This window comes from Lithobates pipiens, unplaced genomic scaffold (assembly GCF_037356315.1).
Source record: "Lithobates pipiens isolate NorthernLeopardFrog02 unplaced genomic scaffold, aLitPip1_a1.2 Scaffold_4, whole genome shotgun sequence".
Classification (NCBI taxonomy): Eukaryota; Metazoa; Chordata; class Amphibia; order Anura; family Ranidae; genus Lithobates; species Lithobates pipiens.
Genome location: NW_027507852.1, coordinates 1,451,466 through 1,473,455, shown reverse-complemented (window position 1 = coordinate 1,473,455; position 21,990 = coordinate 1,451,466). Strand labels below are relative to the sequence as shown.

The following is a 21,990-nucleotide window of genomic DNA, read 5'->3' as shown; positions in this document are numbered from 1 at the left end:
GCACACGCCTCCTAGGGGGTGATGCTCCTGGTCCTGGGGTAAAGTTTCTGCCAGTGCCCAGCCCCGCAGCCCGAGCCAGTCACACATAACAACTCCATTGCGCACCTTGCCTCCAAGACTCTGGTCTTATCTGTGCTTGAGCTCTCACTACAACTCCCAGAATGCAACAGTGGCCGGTCGCCACGGCCGTGCCCCTGGCTCAACTGTTACAGTGATGGCTCTCATTCTTCAGCTGCACACCCACTACTGTGCCAGGGCACACAGTTTGAGAAACACTGGCTTAAACCATGCTTTAAATTATTTTAAATCGATATGTCATTGTGTTAATCTATATTGCAGATAATATTATTAAGACAATTGTGAGGTATCATAAACTCTTATGCTAATAGTGTGCTAATATTTGCTTCTCATTATGGCCACAATGTATATTTTTTTGTATTCAATAAAATTATAATACATTTTTTAGCAATGTAGCTAGCTTTTTTTTTTGTGCAATGTAATTTGTATATGTCTAAGGTTTGATTTCCTGGCTATCATACAGTGGCGGTACAGTTCTAAGAAAGTGTTATGAATGTAAAAAAAATATTTAAATGTATGGAAAACTCAATAGATTGAATAAATCTTTAAATACTGGAGTTGTAACAAAGAGGAAAATTGTTGAACTAACTTGAAACCATGAACAGATCAGGATATTTAACTCTGCCTTACAGGATAAGGTCTTCATCTGAAGATTCCACTAACTTCTGCTGACATGCCTGGAACCAGAAATTATTTAATATGTAAGTTGATTTTTATAATCTGTGTTGAACTAGTGCAGGTAATAACTTACATTTCCATTCCCAAATACTGCTATACTTAAATGATACTTTCACCATACACATCACCGATTTTAGCCCATACAGTGTGAATGAAAATGGCAAATTCTAATATTATTTTAGGCATATAATCCATATCATTTATGTAATTTATCTACAATATATTATAAGTCCCATGTTCATCCACTTATAGTTTTATTTTTAGCATGATTTACATTGAGTATAACTCATACATTTTTTATTCAGTTATCATTCTTTTAGAATGATATAATTTATCTACATTATATTATAAGTCCCATGTTCATCCACTTATAGTGTTATTTTTAGAATGATTTGCATTGAGTATAACTCATACATTTTTTATTCAGTTATCATTCTTTTAGATAGATTTTATTATATGTTTATTATGTTTATCAAGTTTTATTTTTACATTCATGCTTTATTTTTACATCTTATATACATTACACCATGACATGAATCGCAGCAATTTGGATGGTTCCATTATTGACAAATGGGGGTACGACCTGTAATGCGATTTGGAACTGTCGAACCGCATAACAAATCGCAGCAGTGTGGATGGAGGCTTAATATCAAAGCTTAATTGAACAAGCTGAAGTTAGAAACTTCTTGTTTACTATGCACAGCTGTCCCCAATGCTCTGTGCACCAGTTTTAGTAAATCATTCTCCACCATAGTGTCAATGAAAACATAAATAAAGATAAAATTGCAATGGTATCATGTGCTTAGATACAAAAATTACCCAGAAGTAATACAAAATGTCCAAATAAACAGATGTGAACAGAAACAAAGTTTTCAATTCAATCTTTTATTGCTCTCTTCTGTGAACAAATATTATGCATTTTGCAACAATATACTTTCCACCCTGTGACAAATGTCCTCCTATGCACCACCCCAGAACAATCCACATTGTTTACTTTCACTGAAAGATATTACCTGCTTTCACTAAACTAAAATGCCTTTCTTTCTCAATAAAAGGCACGCAAGCTCAAGCTGTCTCACAAGGAATCCTATGTCAGCATTGATGGCTGTGTGGGACTTCAGACTGCAGTGTCTCCTCTCCTCAAAACAAAGCTTGCACTGTCTTTTAAGGAATCTTTCTCTGCCTTGCCTTCTCTGGTTTTCCATATTCCAAAGGAGGATGATTTGCCAACAGAAGAAGAGCCTATAGCAGTGATGGCGAACCTTGGCACTCCAGATGTTTTGGAACTACATTTCCCATGATGCTCATGCACTCTGCAGTGTAGCTGAGCATCATGGGAAATTTAGTTCCAAAACATCTGGGGTGCCAAGGTTCGCCATCACTGGCCTATAGCAACAAATCATATTGAGGCAGAGTGACAGTGTGGGCAGGAGTACCCAGTACACACAGAGTGAGCCAGATGCTAATTCTTGTGTACACAGGGCTTTTAGGGGTTGGTTTACTAAAACTGAAGAGTGCAAAATCTTGTGCAGCTGTGCATGGTAGCTAATCAGCTTCTAACTTCAGCTTGTTCAATTAGGCATTGACAATAGAACCTGAAAGCTGATTGGGTGTTGGGACTTTAACCACTTAAGGATACGGCTCTGTGTCCCTTTAACTGACAATTGCGCGGTCGTACTATGTTGTACCCAAACACAATTGACGTTCTTTTTTCCCCACAAATAGAGCTTTTTTTGGTGGTATTTGATCACCTCTGTGGTTTTAATTTTTGCTTTATAAACAAAAAAAGAGTGACAATTTTGAAAAATAAAACAATATTTCTTCATCGGTTTAGGCCACTATGTATTGTTCTAAGTGTATATTGATTGGTTTGTGCAAAAGTTATAGCATCTACAAAATAGGGAATAGATTTATGGATTTTTTTTTTTACTAGTAATGGCAGCGCTATGCGATTTTTAGCGGGACTGCGACATTGCGGCAGATAGATCAGACACCTTTGACACTTTTTTGGGACTATTGACATTTATACAGCGATCACTGCTATAAAAATTCACTGATTACTGTGTAAATGTCACTGGCATGGAAGGAGTTAACACTAGGGGGATCAAGGGGTTAAATGTGTTCCCTCATGTGTGTTTCTAACTGTATGGGCATGGGACTGACTAGAGGAGGATACAGATTGCTGTTCCTAATTACTAGGAACAGACGATCTGTCTCTCCTCCCCTGTCAGAACAGGGATTTGTGTGTTTACATACAAATCCCCATTCTGGCTCTCGTGCCCATGATCGTGGGTGACTGGCGGACATCACGGCCGCCGGCATCGGGTCCCCTGCCGTGCATCACATGGCTTTTAATGGGTCTGGCGTACAGCGATGGTGATTTGCGGGAACAAGCCGACCTGCCGCCGTATAATGACGGTGGCTGGTCGGCAAGTGGTTAAAAAGTCCCAACACCCTTTCTTTCTCCTTGCTACTATATACAGAATATATACTCTATACTATATACTCTATACTATACTATCATTCTGTATATAGTATATATTCTGTATATAGTATATACAGAATATATACTATATACAGAATGATACCTCTGTGTTCACATTTTCTCCTATCCTGGAAGCTGGTTTCTATACAGAGCTGCACCAGATTTTGCACTCTCCAGTTTTAGTAAATTAACCCCATATTTTACTGGTGACCAGACTGGATTTTGTATGTCTTGATGCCTGCTTTTATGCACTTGTTACATGTGAGTATAATGTTTTAATTAATTACTTTATAAGAATTTATTAAACGAGAATTTTCTCTCTGTGGGCAAATCATCCTCCTTTGGCATCTGGAACAGCCATCCATATAGGCAGAGAGGGATCCTTGCGAGACGGCTAGAACCTGCTTTCACCCTATTGAGGAGGGGAGGCACTGCAGTCTGAAGTCCCAAGCAATCATCCATGTTGACAGAGGAGGATTCCTTGTAATATAGCTTGAGCTTGTGTGCCTTTTCTTGTGGTGAAAGGTATCACTGTGGATTGTTCTGGGGCAGTGCATAGGAGGACATTTATCAAAGGGGGGAAAGGTATTGGTTGCAAGATGCATGTTCAAAGAAGAGAGTAATGAAAAAGGTTGATGCGGACACTTTATTTCTGTTCACATCTGTTTATTTTGTATCACTATTGGATTTATTTTTGTGTATAACTATTGGATTTATTTTTGTATGTAAGCACAGGATACCATTGCAATTGTATCTATATTTATGTTTTCATTGATGCTATGTTATTATGACCACTTTAAATGTTTTTTGAGATATATATCACTGCACTGTACTATATGAGGTTTTATAAACTTAATGTATTTTATATCCTTGGTATGCATGAAAGTTATTAGTGATATGTATAAAAGTTATATATTAGTAATATTTTTTACTTTTTATGTTGTGTTTCATCCCCCGTGAAGGGGGCAGATAATAGCCCTAGAAATGCTTCGGATTTTATATAGAATTTATGTTTGAAATATAAACCCACCTTTTTGGCTCAGTGCAGCAGTGTGGTACTTCAAATCTAGATTTACGTGTCTGATTTTTTATTTTTTTGGTATTATTACATTTAAAATAAGTGGTACTAATATAACATATGAGATGATATGAGCTAACTCATTTTCTAAGAACTGCATGCATCCAGGGCACTGAAACGTATTCAGATTCTAGTTCATAAATGCGTAGGCAATTTTACTTATCTAATTCACAACCACAGGCTAGTCGTTTTTTTTTTTTGTTTGAAGATCTGTAAGTTTCTTGTCTTATCTCTTGTAGTGCTTTTATCTTGGAGTTTGACCACTTGGTATATAGGTAATGTATGAATGCATTCATAATGAAAATATGAAATTTCTCACTGTTGTGCTTTGCTTAAAAAACAATTATTGGTCTAAACGGGCAAGAAATCCACAACTGTGCGTATTTCTTATCTTAAATTTTAACATATCAGTCACGTTGTCCTGTTAAAAATTGATAGCCTTTTGATCACTTTCTTTAATAAAATCAATAAAACAAATAAAATCTCTTCCCTTATTAAAACTGGTAACAAGCTTAACCTAATACAGGTACTTACCAGACCTATAACATAAGGACCAGGTGGTAACCCCAGCTAAAATAGGGATTGCGGCATCAAATTACATTTGAGAATGGTATATGTACCAAACCTAAAATGTGTTTGCTGTGACTTACATGTAATCAGCTACCTATCTGGGGTGGGCTCAGCCAGCCGGGCACCCAACCTAGGGCTGGGGCTACCCAGGTAATTAAATTTATATTCTACCGAAAGATTAAACTTCTTGTTGGCAGTCACCTAATTTAAAGCACATTTAAAGAGTAACTCCACTTTTGCTGGAAATATAGAAAATATAAAATAATAACATAGCATATACAATTGATACACGAGCCATACTGAAATGTAATGTTATTAAAAATTACCTTTCCTTTTCAATCTGTAGCAATGTATTTTCAACCGGTAGGTGTGCCTTTAACAGATGGTGTACAGAACTTCCCCAGAACTGACATTTCCTGCTTATGTGATTGGCTCACTGTTTTTCCCAGAAGTCTGCACTAAGATACAAGTGACATTTCCTCTAGTCTGCAACAAAAATTAGGGATTAGCAGTGAGCCAATCACAAAGGAAAACCTGTACTGATTCATATGAAATGTCTAGAAACGTCTGTTGGAGATGCTCTAACTTTTATTTGTAGTCCATACTAAATACAGCGTGTCCTTGCTTCTACAGTGCAGTGACTTCCTTTCTTCTACAGGGAGCTTAGAAAATCATCCGCTGAAGTCCTCCTGAATTCAGAAAATTTCTTGCATTCTTTTCAGTTAATAAATGTTGTGGGTGTTGCGGTGGTGAGTGTTCCTCATTATTGTCAGCCCACAGGTTCTTGGGCTAGGCCAGGCACTGTGGGCAGGGCTTACTGCGCCCATGCACTAGGGATACCTTTTCCCGAGAGCGCGCTCATCAATGCCTGGGACCAGGCAGGAGCTGCGGTCATGTGAACAGTCTAATTTAAGGCAATATCCCAACTTAGAAGTGAGCTGACACTGAAAGTAGTATAAAGCCAAATCCCTCTTCCATGAGTTGTCGCATAGCCCTACTTTAAGTGTGTTATATATGTTGCATTCGGAGCAACCGCGTCACTCCACCAGCCAGTGTACCTCCATTATCTCACTCCCAGTAAGTGTTAACTCTTCCATACCATCATTTAGGCTGAGGGCCCCCGTGACGCTGGTCTGCTCCCAGTCACTATGGGAGTGTACTGCTAGGGAGGGAGCCCAAGAAATGTCCCCTTCTAAGTGCAGTAATAAAACACTTTAATGACAAGGAAAGGTTAAAGAGGGATTCCGCCCCAAAAAAAATATTAAAAGCCAGCAGCTATAAATACTACAGCTGCTGACTTTTAATAAATGGACACTCACCTGTCCTGGGTTCCAGCGATGCCGGCAGCCGAGGCCGATCGACCGCTCGGGCCTCGGCTGCTGCCGCCGCCATTCGAGGTGAGGGAATCAGGAAGTAAAGCGAATCGGCTTCACTTCCCGGTTCCCTACTGCGCATGCGCGAGCTGCGCCGCGCAATAGGAAATCTCTGCGCTGTCACTGGGACCCGTGTGTGTCCCAGCAGCCAGCACGGCAGGGCAGGAAATGGCGTAGACTCCCGTCGGAGTCTATGCCCGGAAGTGGGTGAAAATACCTGTCTTTGACAGGTATCTCCACCCCCCTCCCCCCTGAAAGGTGTCAATTGTGACACCGGAGGGGGGGGGGGGGGGTTCCGATCAGCGGAGGTTCCACTTTAGGTTGGAATCCCGCTTTAAAAACACTTACAAGATGGAAGTGAAAAACACTCATATATCAATGAATCCATAACGTCCAGTGGGATACCTCCTGGGAGTAAAGACTGTTTTTCACTTCCATCTTGTAAGTGTTTTTAACCCTTCCTTGTCATTAAAGTGTTTTATTACTCCACTTAGAAGCGCGTTTTCTTCTCTGCTTTATTTTTCCTATAAAGTGTGGTTCCCTCCTCTGAAGTGCTGCTGTGGTGCATTAATCACATTTCAAGAGCCAGTCATGTACTGTTTGTTAACGTCTCCTTGTTATCCATCATCCAGTGTACCCTATTCTCCACTCTTCTTATATAAAGCTTGAATTATTTGTGTACTGGTGTGTAGCTATATGTGATGGACGAGGTGTCAGACCCAGGGCCACCTTAACCAACTTGTGATAAATTATTGGTCAAACTCTCATTGCACCGTCACTGATACACATAGATAGCAGTGTTACTTTGACGTCAAATTTCAATTTAGTTTTCGTCCTAGTCTTTTGACTAAAATGCCATTTTAGTTTTAGTCATATTTTAGTCATATGAATTGTTTCAGTTTTAGTCGTATTTTAGTTGACTAAAATCTCCAGTACATTTTAGTCGGCACCGTAGAGGCTTGGACACGGCATGTCTGATGTCACATCTGGTGACGGTGTTTCTGAGATAGTGGAATGCACAACCATCCACCATATTGTTGTAGGAATGGATGGTGGATCCGAAGGGAAGCACACTGCTTGAATCTGCTGGGTGTCATCTGGGGCACAGAGATATTTGAGTGGGATATTTGTATCCTTTATTGTCTTTTTATTAAATATATGGGTTGTATATTGAACTTGTGTTTGGCTTTCCATTTCTGAGCTGGAAGTGTGCATAGCACATTAAACAGGAATTCAAAGCACTTTGATTTAAGGATTTATTTAGCACACTTTTATGGACTTTTTTTTATTTTACTGCAATTTAATACTGATGGAACTTTATTGGTACTTTAAAGATTGTTGTTTGCACTAGTTTTGTTGTTTATGTATGGACTGATATTGAACACCTAGCGCTCATCTACTTTGAGTAAATTGTTTAATAATAGAAAAGGTAAAATGGTGCAAATAAAACATTCACATTTAGGTTTACAAAAGGGGTATTACAAAGGAAACAAAGACAATAATGCAACAGAAAAACAAAAATGGTTTAAACATGCAAACCCTTACCAAAGCCTTGTTTCTACGAATTTAAAGCGGTAGTAAACCCGCAAATTTTATTTTTTATTTTTTTTAAACCTGCAAAGCAAAAGGCATAATGAGCTAGTATGCACCGCATACTAGCTCATTATGAAATACTTACCTTAGAACGAGGCCCCGACATCTGGCCCGATCCACGCCGAGGGAGCTGACATGCTCCCTCTGCGTTTCTTCCGGGTATCGCGGCTCCGGCACTGTGAGTGGCCGGAGCCGCAATATCGTCACTCCCGCGCTAGCGCGCGGGAGATTTCGTTCCGGCCGGCCGGCCACTGCCGGATTTTCAGGCCGAGAGTCCCCTTGTGTGCATGCGCCGCTGCAGTCAGTGGCGCATACCGAGGGGAATATCTCCTAAACCGTACAGGTTTAGGAGATATTTTTTTTACCTACAGGTAAGCCTTATTATAGGCTTTCCTGTAGGTAAAAGTTAAAAATGTGAGTATACAACCACTTTAACAGTCCAGTCAATGAGCATAAGATCGATCAGTAGCTCTCATAGATTTTGGCTGGTGTTCCTTCTTTGATCGTAAAAAAAGACTGCTGATCAGTCTCTCTTTTCTGGTCCCTGAGGAGGCTGTGGACAGAAATGATCTGACCACTCAGAAGGTCTGAGGAATGGCCGATGGGATGTCATATGTATCTGCCCTCCCTCAAATACAGTTTCATACACATATTAATACCTTATAATACCTATAGCAGTGATGGTGGACCTTGTCATCCTAGATGTTTTGAAACTACATTTCCGATGATGCTGCTCTGGAAACTTGTATATCATTGTCCAGCATGGAATTACTGTTTTATTGAATATAAATATTGGTATCAGCTGCCTAATTAACCTAGGAGAGGTAATGGGCCTAATCTGTTTCAAGTAACTCCTATTATAGCGGTGTTTGGTCTTAAAGTGCAGCTGAATTATTGATACAGGCAATTGTGTCCTTATTCTGGTTGTACTAGTATCATCTCAGGTGTTATGAAATATCCTGAAGTTTGGATTTTCCTGGAAGAGATAGACAGAAATGTGTATGCGCTAATTATCCCAGCTAAACTATTTGCGACCAGTGATTAGCTAGGGCGGTTATCTGTGTAATATTGTAATTACTTAGCCTTGACTTGAAGGTTTTATGAAAGCTATTAGAGTGAGACTGAGATGTTTACTGTGTTAATTTATATTAAGAGGGTTTATGGTGGTTTAATCCCAATTCTGTCAGTGAGAAATGCTGATAACTTGTGTAGATGTTTATTGTTAACAGACATGGAGATGATAAGCAAGCCCTGATATACTGTAATGTTCCATTTCAGACCTCCTGAGATTGAGCTCTAATTGTGGTGCCCTCAGCAGGCTTCTGCTTCCCCTATTGGGGTACCCATACCCGTTCCACCCCCCCAGCGGCATTCCCCCTCCCCCCATGCCCTTTTACTTCCCCCATTCTTCTGTCCTAGGAATCTGACTTATTCTAACCTTTGTAAAAATAAGGAAAATAATCCTACAAAGAAGGTCACCTTTGCAGAGCACCATGGTTGAATAAAGTTAATTTATTATAGAAAATGCACCATCATATTCCAAAAAATGATATTGAAATCCAAATATTCTTCCACAACAAAATAAAATGAAAAAGACAACATTGTCTTAAGACAGATTGCAGCTGCACATATATCCATACACCCCAGCAATCACACTATTAAATCTAGGTACTATATAAAAAATGCATAAAAATGCAGATGGAAACTCAATGATTGAATGTGATTCCTGGCATGGATGCTCAAGAGTAGCTTCAAGTAGGAATAGTCCAGGATAAATCATGGATAAGGAACTGTTTGTAAAGATATTTCCTTAGTCCTGGGACTTCCTAGAGTGGCATTGCATGGTAAGCAAGCAATCCTAGTAATTGGTTCCTGGGATTCAGTTAATCAAACAGGGGCTGAGAATTGTGTACACAAAAATGCATTTGGGGTGAGAAGCAGGCCTTTCTGATTAAAAGCAAATAAGCCTCATGTGACATCTTTTATCAACATACAGGGAAACACTCTTAGGCCGCGTACACACGCGCGGACTGTTGGCCCAACTTTGTCCGTCCAACAGTTTGAGCGAACAGTCCGCTCAAACTTAGCATGGACGGACATGGCCACACACGACGGACGAACAGTTTGCTGAAACCGTGCGCGATGACGTGAACGGCACGTACGACGGGACGAAAAATACGACGTCCTATACACTGCAATGCAACCTTCCGACGTGGAAATCCTTTCTGAGCATGCGCGAGACTTAGTTGGCCGAACAAGCCTACACACGAGCGAACAGTCCGCTGAAACCTTGTTTCAGCGGACAGTTTTTCGGAATTTCCGTAAGACCTTGTTCGGCCAACTGTCCGCTGAAACTGTCCGCTGAAGCCCCACACACGAGCGGACTGTCCGCCCAAACACTGTTCAGCGGACAAGGTTGGGCGAACAGTCCGCGCGTGTGTACGCGGCCTTAGTTGACCACCTCAGCCGTCTCCGCTGTCTCATCTACCAGAAACTCCCATAGCCTGTTCAGGGTGCAGGTACTATCCTGTTGCATTTGAGCTCATGACTCGTCCAGACAGGGCACAGTGTCTCCGCATCCAGTGGTGATGTGCAGTCCCAGGATCTCTATACCATCATCATTAGAAGCTGTCTCTATTGCACATTACATCCAGCCTCTCATCATCGACGTCACTCTGCTTTTCATTAGCTTGGCTTGCTAACTTCTTCAGAGCTCATTTATTTGCCTTTTTTATATAGTACCTAGATTTAAGTGTGATTTTTGGGGTGTATGGATGTATGTGCAGTTACAATCTGTCTCAAGACAACGTTGCCTTTTTAATTTTATTTTGTTGTGGAAGAATATTTTTCACTTGGATTTTAATATAATTTTTTGAATTATGATGGTACATTTTCTATAATAAATTAATTCTTGTAGGATTCTTTTCCTACTTTTTGCATAGTTTTTTTTTTTTTTTGTCACGTGGATTGTGACATTTGAAGGTTCCTGTGGCGATTGACTGAGCTATTATATCTATAATTTCATAGAATTTTTGTGTAGCAGTTGATCCGGGCAAAACAAACTATAACTTTATCCTAACCTTTGACCTATGGATTCCCTTGAACAAGACACTTGTTTTGTTAAGTTTCTAATGTTCCACCTGCCATGATCTTTGCTGTGGTCCTGACAATATTTCTGTCCTATGGTCTTTTTTTAATTATTTATTTGCATTCCCTTTGACAATAACAGAAGATAAATTCACTAATTATCAGGTACCCTATTGGGGGTCTTCTCCTGGCTATGTCTCCACTTTATGTATGTGGGTAATCTTCAGATGAATTTTAATAACAGGGTGGAATATAGGGTGAGGCTATTAGGTGTGTCTAAAGGATGGGGAAAGTGGGAGGGAAGGGGGAAAAGGGAGGTGAAAAGAGAGGTGGTGGTGAATGTGAGGGCACGTGGACTGGTGGGAGTGGTGGTGGTAGGGTATATATAGGAGGAGCTGAAGGGGAGGGGATTAAGGAGGAAGAAAGAAAAGCAAGGGGTGAGAGGAGAGGAGGGAAAGGGTTAGAGTGTTGTGCCAGGTCCATCACAGAGGCCAGAGAAGGACTGCCCACTAAGGGTGATAAAAAGGTTTAAATGTTCTTTTAATGAGGTAGTGCTTTATGCCTGTGGGGTTCGGTGGGTTTTCTTTTACATGAGGAATGTGCAGTACTCCTCACAGAATGTAAACTGAACTGAATAATAAATTGTACCCCCCCCCTTTGGTTCTTTTGGTTTTTCCCCCATAACATCAACCAGTGTTCAATAATCCAACTAAAACAAGCAGCCATATTTAAGAATCCCCCCTGTGTCCCAAAATAATAATTCTTAGGCAGCTGACAGCCAGCAGCCAGCTACATAATAAAATTTCCCAATAAAGAACAGAGTACCACATAGTGAAATACTGTAAAATTCAAAGGGTTAAAAACTTAAGCCTGATGAGTCTAAGATTGCCTTATTGAGTTTAACCACAACAGATGGTTTCAAGTAAACAGATATGTTCTTGATTAACCACTTGGGTACCGCGCTATTGCCGAATGACGGCATTAGCGCGGACCTAGATTTCCGGGACTACGTCTATTGACGTCATCCCGGTTACGAGCGGCCTGCGCGCCCCCTGAGGGGCGCGCGCGGCGCGCTCTGTGATCGGCGAGTCCGTGAGACTCGCCTGATCACCGATCCGTGTAAGGGGTCGATCCCGACCCCTTATCACGTGATCAGCTGTCAGCCAATGACAGCTGATCATGTGATAGAACGGAGCCGGTAATCGGCTATTATTCCTCCTCGCGCTGACAGCGCGGGGAGAAAAAAAAAAAGCCGATCACCGGCGGCCGTGATCGGGACATCAGTCCCGATCACGGCCAGCAATGCAAGGCACCACATGCCACCTGCCAGTGCCCACCTGCCTCCCGCAGTGCCATCCTGAAGAATAACTAAAAGTAAAAGTAAGTGCCCCCCGTCTGTGCCCATAGTGCCCACAGTGCCACCCACAGTGCCACCCACAGTGCCACCCACAGAGCCACCCCACAGTGCCACCCACAGTGCCACCCAATCTGCCTTAAAGGTGCTGCACCCCAGTGCCGCCCATCAGTGCCCAGCAGTGCCGCCCATCAGTGCCCAGCAGTGCCGCCCATCAGTGCCCAGCAGTGCCACCTATCAGAGCCACCTATCAGTGCCACCTATCAGTGCCCATCAGTCCCATCTATCTGTGGTACCTATCAGTGCCCATCCGTGCCACCCATCCGTGCCACTTATCCGTGCCACCCATCCGTGCCATCTTATCTGTGCCCATCTTTGCCCATCAGTGCCGCCTTATCTGTGCCCATCGGTGCCGCCTTATCTGTGCCTATTAGTGCCGCCTTAACTATGCCTATCAGTGCCCACCAGTGCAGCCTATCAGTGCCCACCAATGCAGCCTATCAGTGCCCACCAATGCAGCCCATCAGTGCCCACCAATGCAGCCTATCAGTGCCGCCTTATCAGCGCACTTCAATGAAGGAGAAAAATGACCCGTTTGCAAAATTTTATAACAAACTATTAAAACATGATTTTTTTTTTTTTTTTTTTTGCATCTTTTTTTGTTTGTTTAGCAAAAAATAAAACTCCGAGCTGTAACTAAATACCACCAAAAGAAAGCTCTATTTGTGGGAAAAAAATGATAAAAATTTCATTTGGGTACAGTGTTGTATGCCCGCGCAATTGTCATTCAAAGTGCATCAGCGCTGAAAGCTGAAAATTGGTCTGGGACTGAGGGGGGTTTAAGTGCCCAGTAAGCAAGTGGTTAAAGCTGAAATTAAAAAAATAATAATAAAGGTGACCTGCAAAAGATAAGTTCTTATACTCACCTCACTGGCCAGTGTCTTCTACCTTTCCTTCGTTCAAGTGCTGCAGCATCTGTCAATGTATTTGGAATTCAACACTTCTGAAAGTGCTCTGCTTTGAGCCATGGTTCCATTCTCAGGGACCTGCAGTGGCATATGGAAGAAACCACGACTTGTGATGGAGGCAAAAGGAATTTGACACTCCCACAAGTGCCAAATGCCAAAAAAGGTTGAACGAAGCTGCAGAAATTGAGTGAAGGTAGCAGACGTAGTCTGCCAGGGAGTATAAGAGCTCTTCTCTTGAAGGTCACCTTTATTTGGGTTTTGTTTGGAGTTTCTTTAGTGTGAGTTCCTTTAATATCTGTGGCAGTCAAGTATCAGTGCAAGGATACAAAGTATCCTTAAAAGTTAGGTAAAGCTAAAGCAAGCTCCACCAGTGGTTATTTGGTGTTAATAGAAGCTCATCCCTACTCATATACTCCAGCCTGTTTGAGAAGGAAAACCTCAATAAACCTACATACAAGCAGTGTTAGATTTGACATCAAATTTTCGATTAAGTTTTACTCATAGTCTTTTAACTAAAATGCCATTTTAGTTTTAGTTGTATTTTAGTCAACTGAATTGTTTTAGTTTTTCAACAGTACAAACAAATAGCCACTGCCCCACCTATAACTGGTCTTTGCCGCAAGGACCACACAGAAGGGTGATGTATTTCAAACAACCAAAGAATATTCCCAGTAAGTTGAGCTAGGAATTTCCTTTGGTTTTGTTTTAGTTTTTGTCGTATTTTAGCCAACTAAAATCTCCAGTACAATTTAGTCTACTAAAATCTCAAGTATCAAAAACAAACAAAAATATTACTTTTTGACAAACAAAACTGCCATTTAAAAAAAAAAAAAAAGACTGTAAATGGCATTGCACATATTGCCTCAATATAAACACATTAACAGTTCTAAATAAAACAAATATCAAGTAATATCTTTATAAATAAAATTTCATAAACAGACACGAAAATTGCCTTTTGAGCGCTGTTAGTTCTGATGTCAAATTTGACATTTTAGTTTAGTACACACGACCAAACTTTCCATCAGAATAAACTCTGACGGTATTTCCGACGGAGTTTCCGACGAAGTTCCGACCGAACTGACTTGCCTACACACGATCACACCAAAGTCTGTTCGTTTCGAACGCGATGACGTACGACGGGACTAGAAAAGGAAACTCAAAATTGCCAGTAGCCAATAGCTGTCCTTGCTTCATATTTGGTCCGTCGGACTAGCATACAGACGAACGGTTTTCCCGTTAGGGATTGATCCCATCGGAAAGATTTAAAACATGTTCTATTTCTAGGTCCGTCAGACTTTTTGAAAAAAAAAGTCTGCTGACGCACACACACAATCGGAATATCCGATGAAATGATTCCGTCTGACCTTTTCTGCCGAAAAGTCCGGTCGTGTGTATGCGGCATTTTAGTCATCTGAATTGAAACAGAATTTTACTTTTGCTTCATTTTTTCCACTGAAAACATGCAGCTAATGAAAACTATTACGAAAATATTTTCGTCATCAAATTTAACACTGCATACCAGTAACATTCACCTATTTCGTATTTTACAGTGTTGCAGCCAACAGGCCTGAGCAGATTTGTAAACTTCTCCTTCTGATGATGGTGAACATTATTTTTATTCTCATATGAATTGCCTGTTGTTCACTCTCTACTATGGAGTTAGATTGCTACTACATTTTACACAGGAAATGTCAATGAAAGACAGGTGAATGCCTTTAGATTCTTCTACATTTCATAAATATGTCCCTATTATAAATGTTAGCAGATCTTTTTCTTATATGGCAAATACCCTGCTATAAACCAACTGGATATTCCACCACTGTGGCTGACCCAACTTTCTAAGAGATTATGCTGGGTAATATTTAGGCACATTTGCCTTCTCTTCAACAGTGAAGGTTATGTTTTGTGTGAAAGAGATTATTGAGTCTATTATTGTGTTTTCTGTAACTTCAACAAGGTTTTATGAGCTTTGTCAAATATTTTAGGGGAAAAAAGCTGTGTCACTTACATAGGGCACTTCTCAATCATCACTACCTTTAGTAGCTCAGTAGATGTAACATTTGTACTAGATATACATAGATGTAGATGTGTTTTTCTTGTGGTCTGAAATATCACTTTAGCTTGTCCATCGAGAATATGAGACTACAGTGCTAGAGTGGACGAGTTGAATTCCCCATGGGGATGCAAAACATTAGTCATGTTTCTAAAAATACCTCCCAAACAATAAACTGTATAACTGTTGACTAATGCCGCGCACACACAATCGAATTGTCCGGCAGACTTAGTCCGGCAAACAATCCGGCAAACAGTCCGCCAGACTTTCTAACGAACGGACTTGGACACTTGGGATGAGCTTCGTGTTCGAGTCGCACTGTGACCCCGCATGCTTGGCCAATCGCAGCGCCAGCAGCGAGGAGAGCCATGATTGGCCACAGGCAGGATGTAGTGCACGCCCCACACTATATAAGGCCGCCAGTGCGGCGGCCTTGTGTCGTGTGTTGGCATCTGAAGCAGTGGGTGTTCTGTGTACCTTCAACACAGTACACACCGATAATTTTTGGCCGATTTTCGATCTTGCTGTTGTGTAGTGGTTGTTGTCTGCGTGCCCTGACCGCAGTATACACCGCTATATTCACCTCACCTATATAGCTAGTGATCTATCTTTTATAATAGAGCTTGCAGTCAGTAGTGTTAGGAGCTTGTGCGTGCTGTCTGCGTGCTCTGTACCCAGTACATACCGCTATATCCACCTACATAGCTCTTCTCTATTTGAGACCACTTGCCATCTGCAGGAGTTATTGGAAGTTGTGTGTGCCTCCAGCACAGCACAGTATACATCTGTATATACCCCTTTATCTCTGGTGTTCTATAATAAAGACATCTGCAGGAGTTTGTGGGTGTTGTGTGCCTCTAGCACAATATACACTACCCAACTGCTTTTTTACCCAACTCCCTTCAGGCCATTACCATGTCTGGAAGGCCAGCAAGGAGAGGCAGACAGGCGCGAGCCAATAAAAGAGGGCAAGCAGGCTCTGTGTCTAGAGACAACAGTGCTGGTCGTGGACGCGGTGCATTGTCATCAGCACGTGGCCATGGGACACGCTTGTCCTTCTTTTCGGCAGCTGGACATGTTGAGCCGCAACATGCCAACGACTTGGTAGAGTGGATGACCAAGCCCTCTTCATCCTCCTCATCCTCTCTCACCCAGTCTCAGGGTACTAGCAAAGCAGCTGCCAACGCATCGTCTTCCCTCCTCTCAATGTCATCATCAGTGACTCCTTCCCTAGACCCACCACGTCCTCCTGAGGAGTCTCCTGAACTCTTTGAGCACAGTGTTGGGTACATGCTCCAGGAGGATGCCCAGTGTTTTGTGGGCTCTGATGATGACACTCAGCTAGAGGAAGGCAGTAGCGTGAGCGCAGAGAGAGGGGATGCTCAAGAAGGACAGCAATCTGGCAGTCATGTTCCACAAGCTGCAGCATACTGCCAGGTTTGCTACAGCGATGAAGAGGGAGGGGATGATGAGGGCACTGACTCCACGTGGGTGCCTTGAAGGAGAGAGGAGGAGGAGGAGGAGGCACATGTCCAACGAGGCAGGATGCCCTCTGGGGGCCAGCTTAGGGGCAGCACACCGACTGAATCACACCACAGAGCTCCGCATGTGCAGGGCGCTGTCTCTGCGCGTTATTCTAAAAGTTCTTTGGTGTGGGCCTTTTTTGAGACGAGTGCATCAGATCGCACCGCTGCTATTTGCAACATATGTCTCAAGCGTATCTCGCGTGGCCAAAACATCAGCCGCTTGGGCACCACATGCTTGACCAGACATATGTTGACCTGCCATGCAGCTCGTTGGCAAGCGTACCTCAAAGACCCACACCAAAGAACAAAGCGGACCTCTCCTTGCTCCTCATCAGCTGGCATCTCCAACCCCACTAGACCTTCAGTCCTCTCTGAAACCTGCTCTGAGAGGAATGAAGGTGTAGAATTAGGTGTGTCACAGCCAAGTGCTTCCGGGAACTCTGCTAGCGGTACACCCACATCCGATTATAGCAGGCAAATGTCCCTGCCCCAGCTGCTGGACCAGCGAAAGAAGTTCACTCCCAGCCATCCACATGCCCAGCGGTTGAATGCTAGCTTGGCTAAATTGCTAGCACTTCAACTGCTGCCTTTTCAGTTGGTAGACTTGGCCCCCTTCCGTGAGTTTGTACAATGTGCGATTCCTCAGTGGCAGGTCCCCAAACGCCACTTTTTCTCACGGAAGGCGATTCCGGCTCTCTACCGGCATGTGGAAGGCAATGTCCTTGCCTCGCTGGACAGGGCGGTCAGCGGTAAAGTGCATATTACCGCTGACTCATGGTCCAGCAGGCATGGACAGGGACGTTACCTGTCTTTCACGGCCCATTGGGTCACTCTTCTGGCAGCTGGGAAGGATTCAGGACAAGGTGCAGTAGTGTTGGAGGTTGTTCCGCCACCACGCCTCCAAAATGCTACTATTGGTTGTGACATACCTCTCTCCTCCACCCCCTCCTCTTCTTCTTCCTCCATGGCCTCTTCCAGTGCTCTGTCCTCAGAACCAGCGGTGCTTCGTAGGCGTTCCAGGGGCTACGCAAGTACGCAGGCAAAACGATGCCATGCCGTGCTTGCGCTGGTTTGTTTGGGGGACAGGAGCCACACTGGGGCGGATGTTTTGTCAGCTCTGCAGGGGCAGGCAGAGAGGTGGTTGACGCCACGCCAGCTTAAGCCAGGAATGGTGGTTTGTGACAATGGCACCAACCTCCTCTCCGCCCTCCGACAGGGACAACTGAAACATGTGCCCTGTGTAGCTCACGTCCTTAACCTGGTGGTGCATCGGTTCTTGGGCAGGTACCCCGGCTTACAGGATGTCCTGAAGCAGGCCAGGAAAGTCTGTGTGCATTTCCGCCGATCATTTAATGCCTGTGCTCGGCTGGCTGAGCTCCAAAAGGAGTTGAACCTGCCCAAGAACCGCCTTATATGTGACGTGCCCACCAGATGGAACTCAACGTTGGCCATGCTGCAGCGGCTGCACAGGCAGCAGAGGGCCATCAATGAGTACCTGTGCGACTACGGCACCAGGACAGGGTCAGGGGAGCTCGGTTTTTTCTCACCACGCCAGTGGGGCATGATCAGGGATGCATGCACTGTCCTGTCACCATTTGAGGAGGCCACAAGGATGGTGAGCAGTGACAGTGCATGCATCAGTGACACTGTACCTCTTGTCCACCTCTTGAAGCATACGCTGCGTGGAATAATGGACAGGGCACTTGAGGCAGAACAGAGGCAGGAAGAGGAGGACTTCCTTGCCTCTCAAGGCCCCCTTTATCCAGACAGTGTTCCTGCTGTGCCACCCATCACACAGGAAGAGGAGGAGGAGGAGGAGGAGGAAGAGGAGGAGGAGGATGATTGTGTCAGCATGGAGGTGGAGGCTGGCACTCAGCATCAGCAGCAGCAGCAGTCTTGTAGGGATGATTTACAGTCCCAAGAAACACGTGGACTTGTACGTGGCTGGGAGGAGGTAGCTGCGGATCATGTTGTCCTTAGTGACCCAGAGGACTCAGGACCGAATGCCTCAGCTAACCTACGCTGCATGGCCTCCCTGATCCTGCAAAGCCTGCGGAAGGATCCTCGTATTCTTCGGATCAAGGAGAGGGACCATTACTGGCTGGCCACTCTCCTTGATCCACGGTACAAGGGTAAGGTTGCCGACCTTATCTTGCCATCGCAGAGGGAGCAGAGGATGAGACATCTCCGGGAGGCCTTGCAGAAAGGTCTGTGCAACGCGTTCCTAGAGACTGGGAGGTTACAAACTCCTGGTCCTGGACAACGTGTTGCTGAGGCATCGGTCAGAAGGAGCGGTGGAGAAGGTGGCCGTCTGACTGATGCTTTCAGACAATTTTTTAGTCCGCAGCCCCAAGGTATGATCGGTTCCAACACCCATCGCCAGCGTCTGATTTACATGGTGCAGGAATACCTAGGGGCAAGGTCAGACTTGGACACCTTTCCCACCGAAAATCCTCTGGCTTACTGGGTCTTGAGGATGGATTACTGGCCAGAGCTTGCACAGTATGCAATTGAGCTACTGGCCTGTCCTGCATCCAGCGTTCTTTCGGGACGCACCTTCAGTGCTGCTGGTGGCTTTGTTACAGATCACAGGGTGCGCCTGTCCACCGAATCAGTTGATCGACTGACCTTCATCAAGATGAATCAGTCTTGGATCACCCACAGCTACCAAGCACCTGAAGCTGATGTAACAGAATAATTTGTTTTTAAATATCACATCCCTTCAAGACTGCCTATGCTGATGCTGAGTGACTGTCCTGTTATGTTGATTGTCTATCCTCTTCCTCCTCCGCTGATATGTTGGAAGAACATTTCTGGTTCTGGGTGATGCCATCAGCCCAATTTTTCTGCCCCTGTTTAACAGGGGCGTTTAAGTAAAATTTTTGATGCAATGCTTTGCAGCAGGGCTAATTCCTGCAATCAAACAAGAGTATATGGGAGAGGTTGCAGTGTCGTGGCACCAGCACCAGTGCCTAAGGCCCAATTTTTCTGCCCCTGTTTAACAGGGGCGTTTAAGTACAATTTTTGATGCAATGCTTTGCAGCAGGGCTAATTCCTGCAATAAAACTAGAGTATATGGAAGAGGTTGCAGTGTGGTGGCACCAGCACCAGTGCCTAAGGCCCAATTTTTCTGCCCCTATTTAACAGGGGCGTTTAATTACAATTTTTGATGCAATACTTTGCAGCAGGGCTAATTCCTGCAATAAAACTAGAGTATATGGCAGAGGTTGCAGTGTGGTGGCACCAGCACCAGTGCCTAAGGCCCAATTTTTCTGCCCCTGTTTAACAGGGGCGTTTAAGTACAATTTTTGATGCAATGCTTTGCAGCAGGGCTAATTCCTGCAATAAAACTAGAGTATATGGGAGAGGTTGCAGTGTGGTGGCACCAGCACCAGTGCCTAAGGCCAAATTTTTCTGCCCCTGTTTAACAGGGACATGTAATTACAATTCTTGATATAATATTTCACAGGAGGGCCCCTTCCTGTGCCCACCCAGAGTAACGGTGAGGACTTATAGTGTTGTGGCACCAGCACCACAACCACCAAAGGTCAATTTTTCTACCACTGTTCAACAATGGCATGTAATTACAATTCTTGATATAATCGTTCACAGCGCCCACCAAGAGTCACTTTGAGGGCTTACAATGTTGTGGCAAAACCAACACCTTGTTCCGCCATTTCTGCAGAGCATATAGGGCAGGCCCCTACTTTCAAACATCCAACTTACAAACATCTCCTACTTGCAAACGGAAGGAGACAACAGCAAGTGAGATGAAAAAAGATGGACGACAAAACAAATTATACAGGGGTGATAACCCTTCCCTATGTTTTCCAAAAAGCTTAAAAATAGTTTTTTTGACTGGAGCTACACTTTAAAAATGTACCAGTTGAAAATTACAAACAGATTCAACTTAACACAACCTACACAGTCCCTGTCTTGTTTGCACCGCCTGTATACTGCTGTTCTGAGTATATAGGGCCTGGGGGCCACACGCATTTCCTTTTTTAAATATGGGTACAGGGTTCCCCTTAATATGCGTACAAGACCCAAATAGGCTGGTAATGGGCAGGGAGGGCTACCCATGCCATTTTTCTCAATGATTTTCAACCATATTGCAGGAACCAGATATAACATTAAAACCGCAAGCAGTTTTAAATGGTGTTATTTCCGTTTAATGTCATTTTGTGCAGGGACTGTTCCAAACACGGGAAACACGTGGCACTTCACAGGCATACTACAGACACCCCCCAGGCACCATATTTAAAGGAATATTTCACTTTTTTTTCACTTTAATCGTCATTAAAATCAGTGCTCCCGCCAAAACGGCCATTTTTAAAAACATTTTAGGCATTGACCCATGTCCCCTGGGGCAGGAGCCAGGTCCCCAAACCCTTTTTAGGACAGTATCTTGCATATTAGCCGTTAAAATTAGCACTTTTAATTTAGAACGTTCGAGTCCCATAGACTTCAATGGGGTTCTAACGTTGGTACGAATTTGTGGTCCGTTCGAAAGTTCTGGTGCGAACCGAACCGGGGGGTGTTCGGCTCATCCCTATTGGCCACACACGGACACTCCGAAAGTCCAGGGATTTCTAACGTGATGACGTACAGCACGTACGACGGGATTAGAAAAAGGAAGTTCAATAGCCAGTAGCCAATAGCTTCCTTCTCGTACTTGCTTCTGAGCGTGCGTCATTCTTAGTCCGCCAGACTAGCACACTGACGAATGGATTGTCTGCTGAAAGCCAAGTCCGGCGGACAAATTTTGAGTCAAAACTACTTTCTAAGTCCGCCGGACTTTACGATGAAAAAGTCAGCTGGAGCCCACACACGATCGAATTATACGGCGTAATGCGGTCCGGCGGACTAAGTCCACCGGACAATTTGATTGTGTCTACGTGGCATAAGTAGAAGTAAAATGTTAAGATGATTGTGTGAAATATTTAATTTGGTCATTTTGGAACTGCAGAGTATTTTGAATACTATAGTACGTTGAACCCAAAAACCAGCATTAAAACATGTTCTCTGAAAGCACATATAGTATATACATGACTATTCTTTGCCTTGTAGATCAAGTATGGCATGCAGCTCTTGTTGGTTGGGCAATCCGTTTCTTGGAAAGGTTCTTCTGCTTTTCACCACTTGTT

At 43.5% G+C, this 21,990-nt stretch overlaps 1 protein-coding gene across 5 annotated transcripts in view; it reads left to right on the top strand.

The window, feature by feature from the left end:
* Nucleotides 1-21,990, top strand: part of LOC143956686 (uncharacterized) — an 84,084-nt gene that overhangs the window by 12,000 nt on the left and 50,094 nt on the right. For 3 of the 5 annotated variants that reach the window (XM_077466882.1, XM_077466883.1, XM_077466879.1), the window contains exons 2-3: nucleotides 711-779; nucleotides 4,559-4,594. The exons of 1 other annotated variant lie outside the window; for it this stretch is intronic. In XM_077466882.1, the coding sequence (XP_077323008.1) occupies nucleotides 752-779; nucleotides 4,559-4,594 (64 nt within the window). In that variant the 5' untranslated portion in view covers nucleotides 711-751. The remainder of the gene's footprint in view (nucleotides 1-710; nucleotides 780-4,558; nucleotides 4,595-21,990) is intronic. One more of the 5 variants, XM_077466880.1, reaches the window with a different exon arrangement.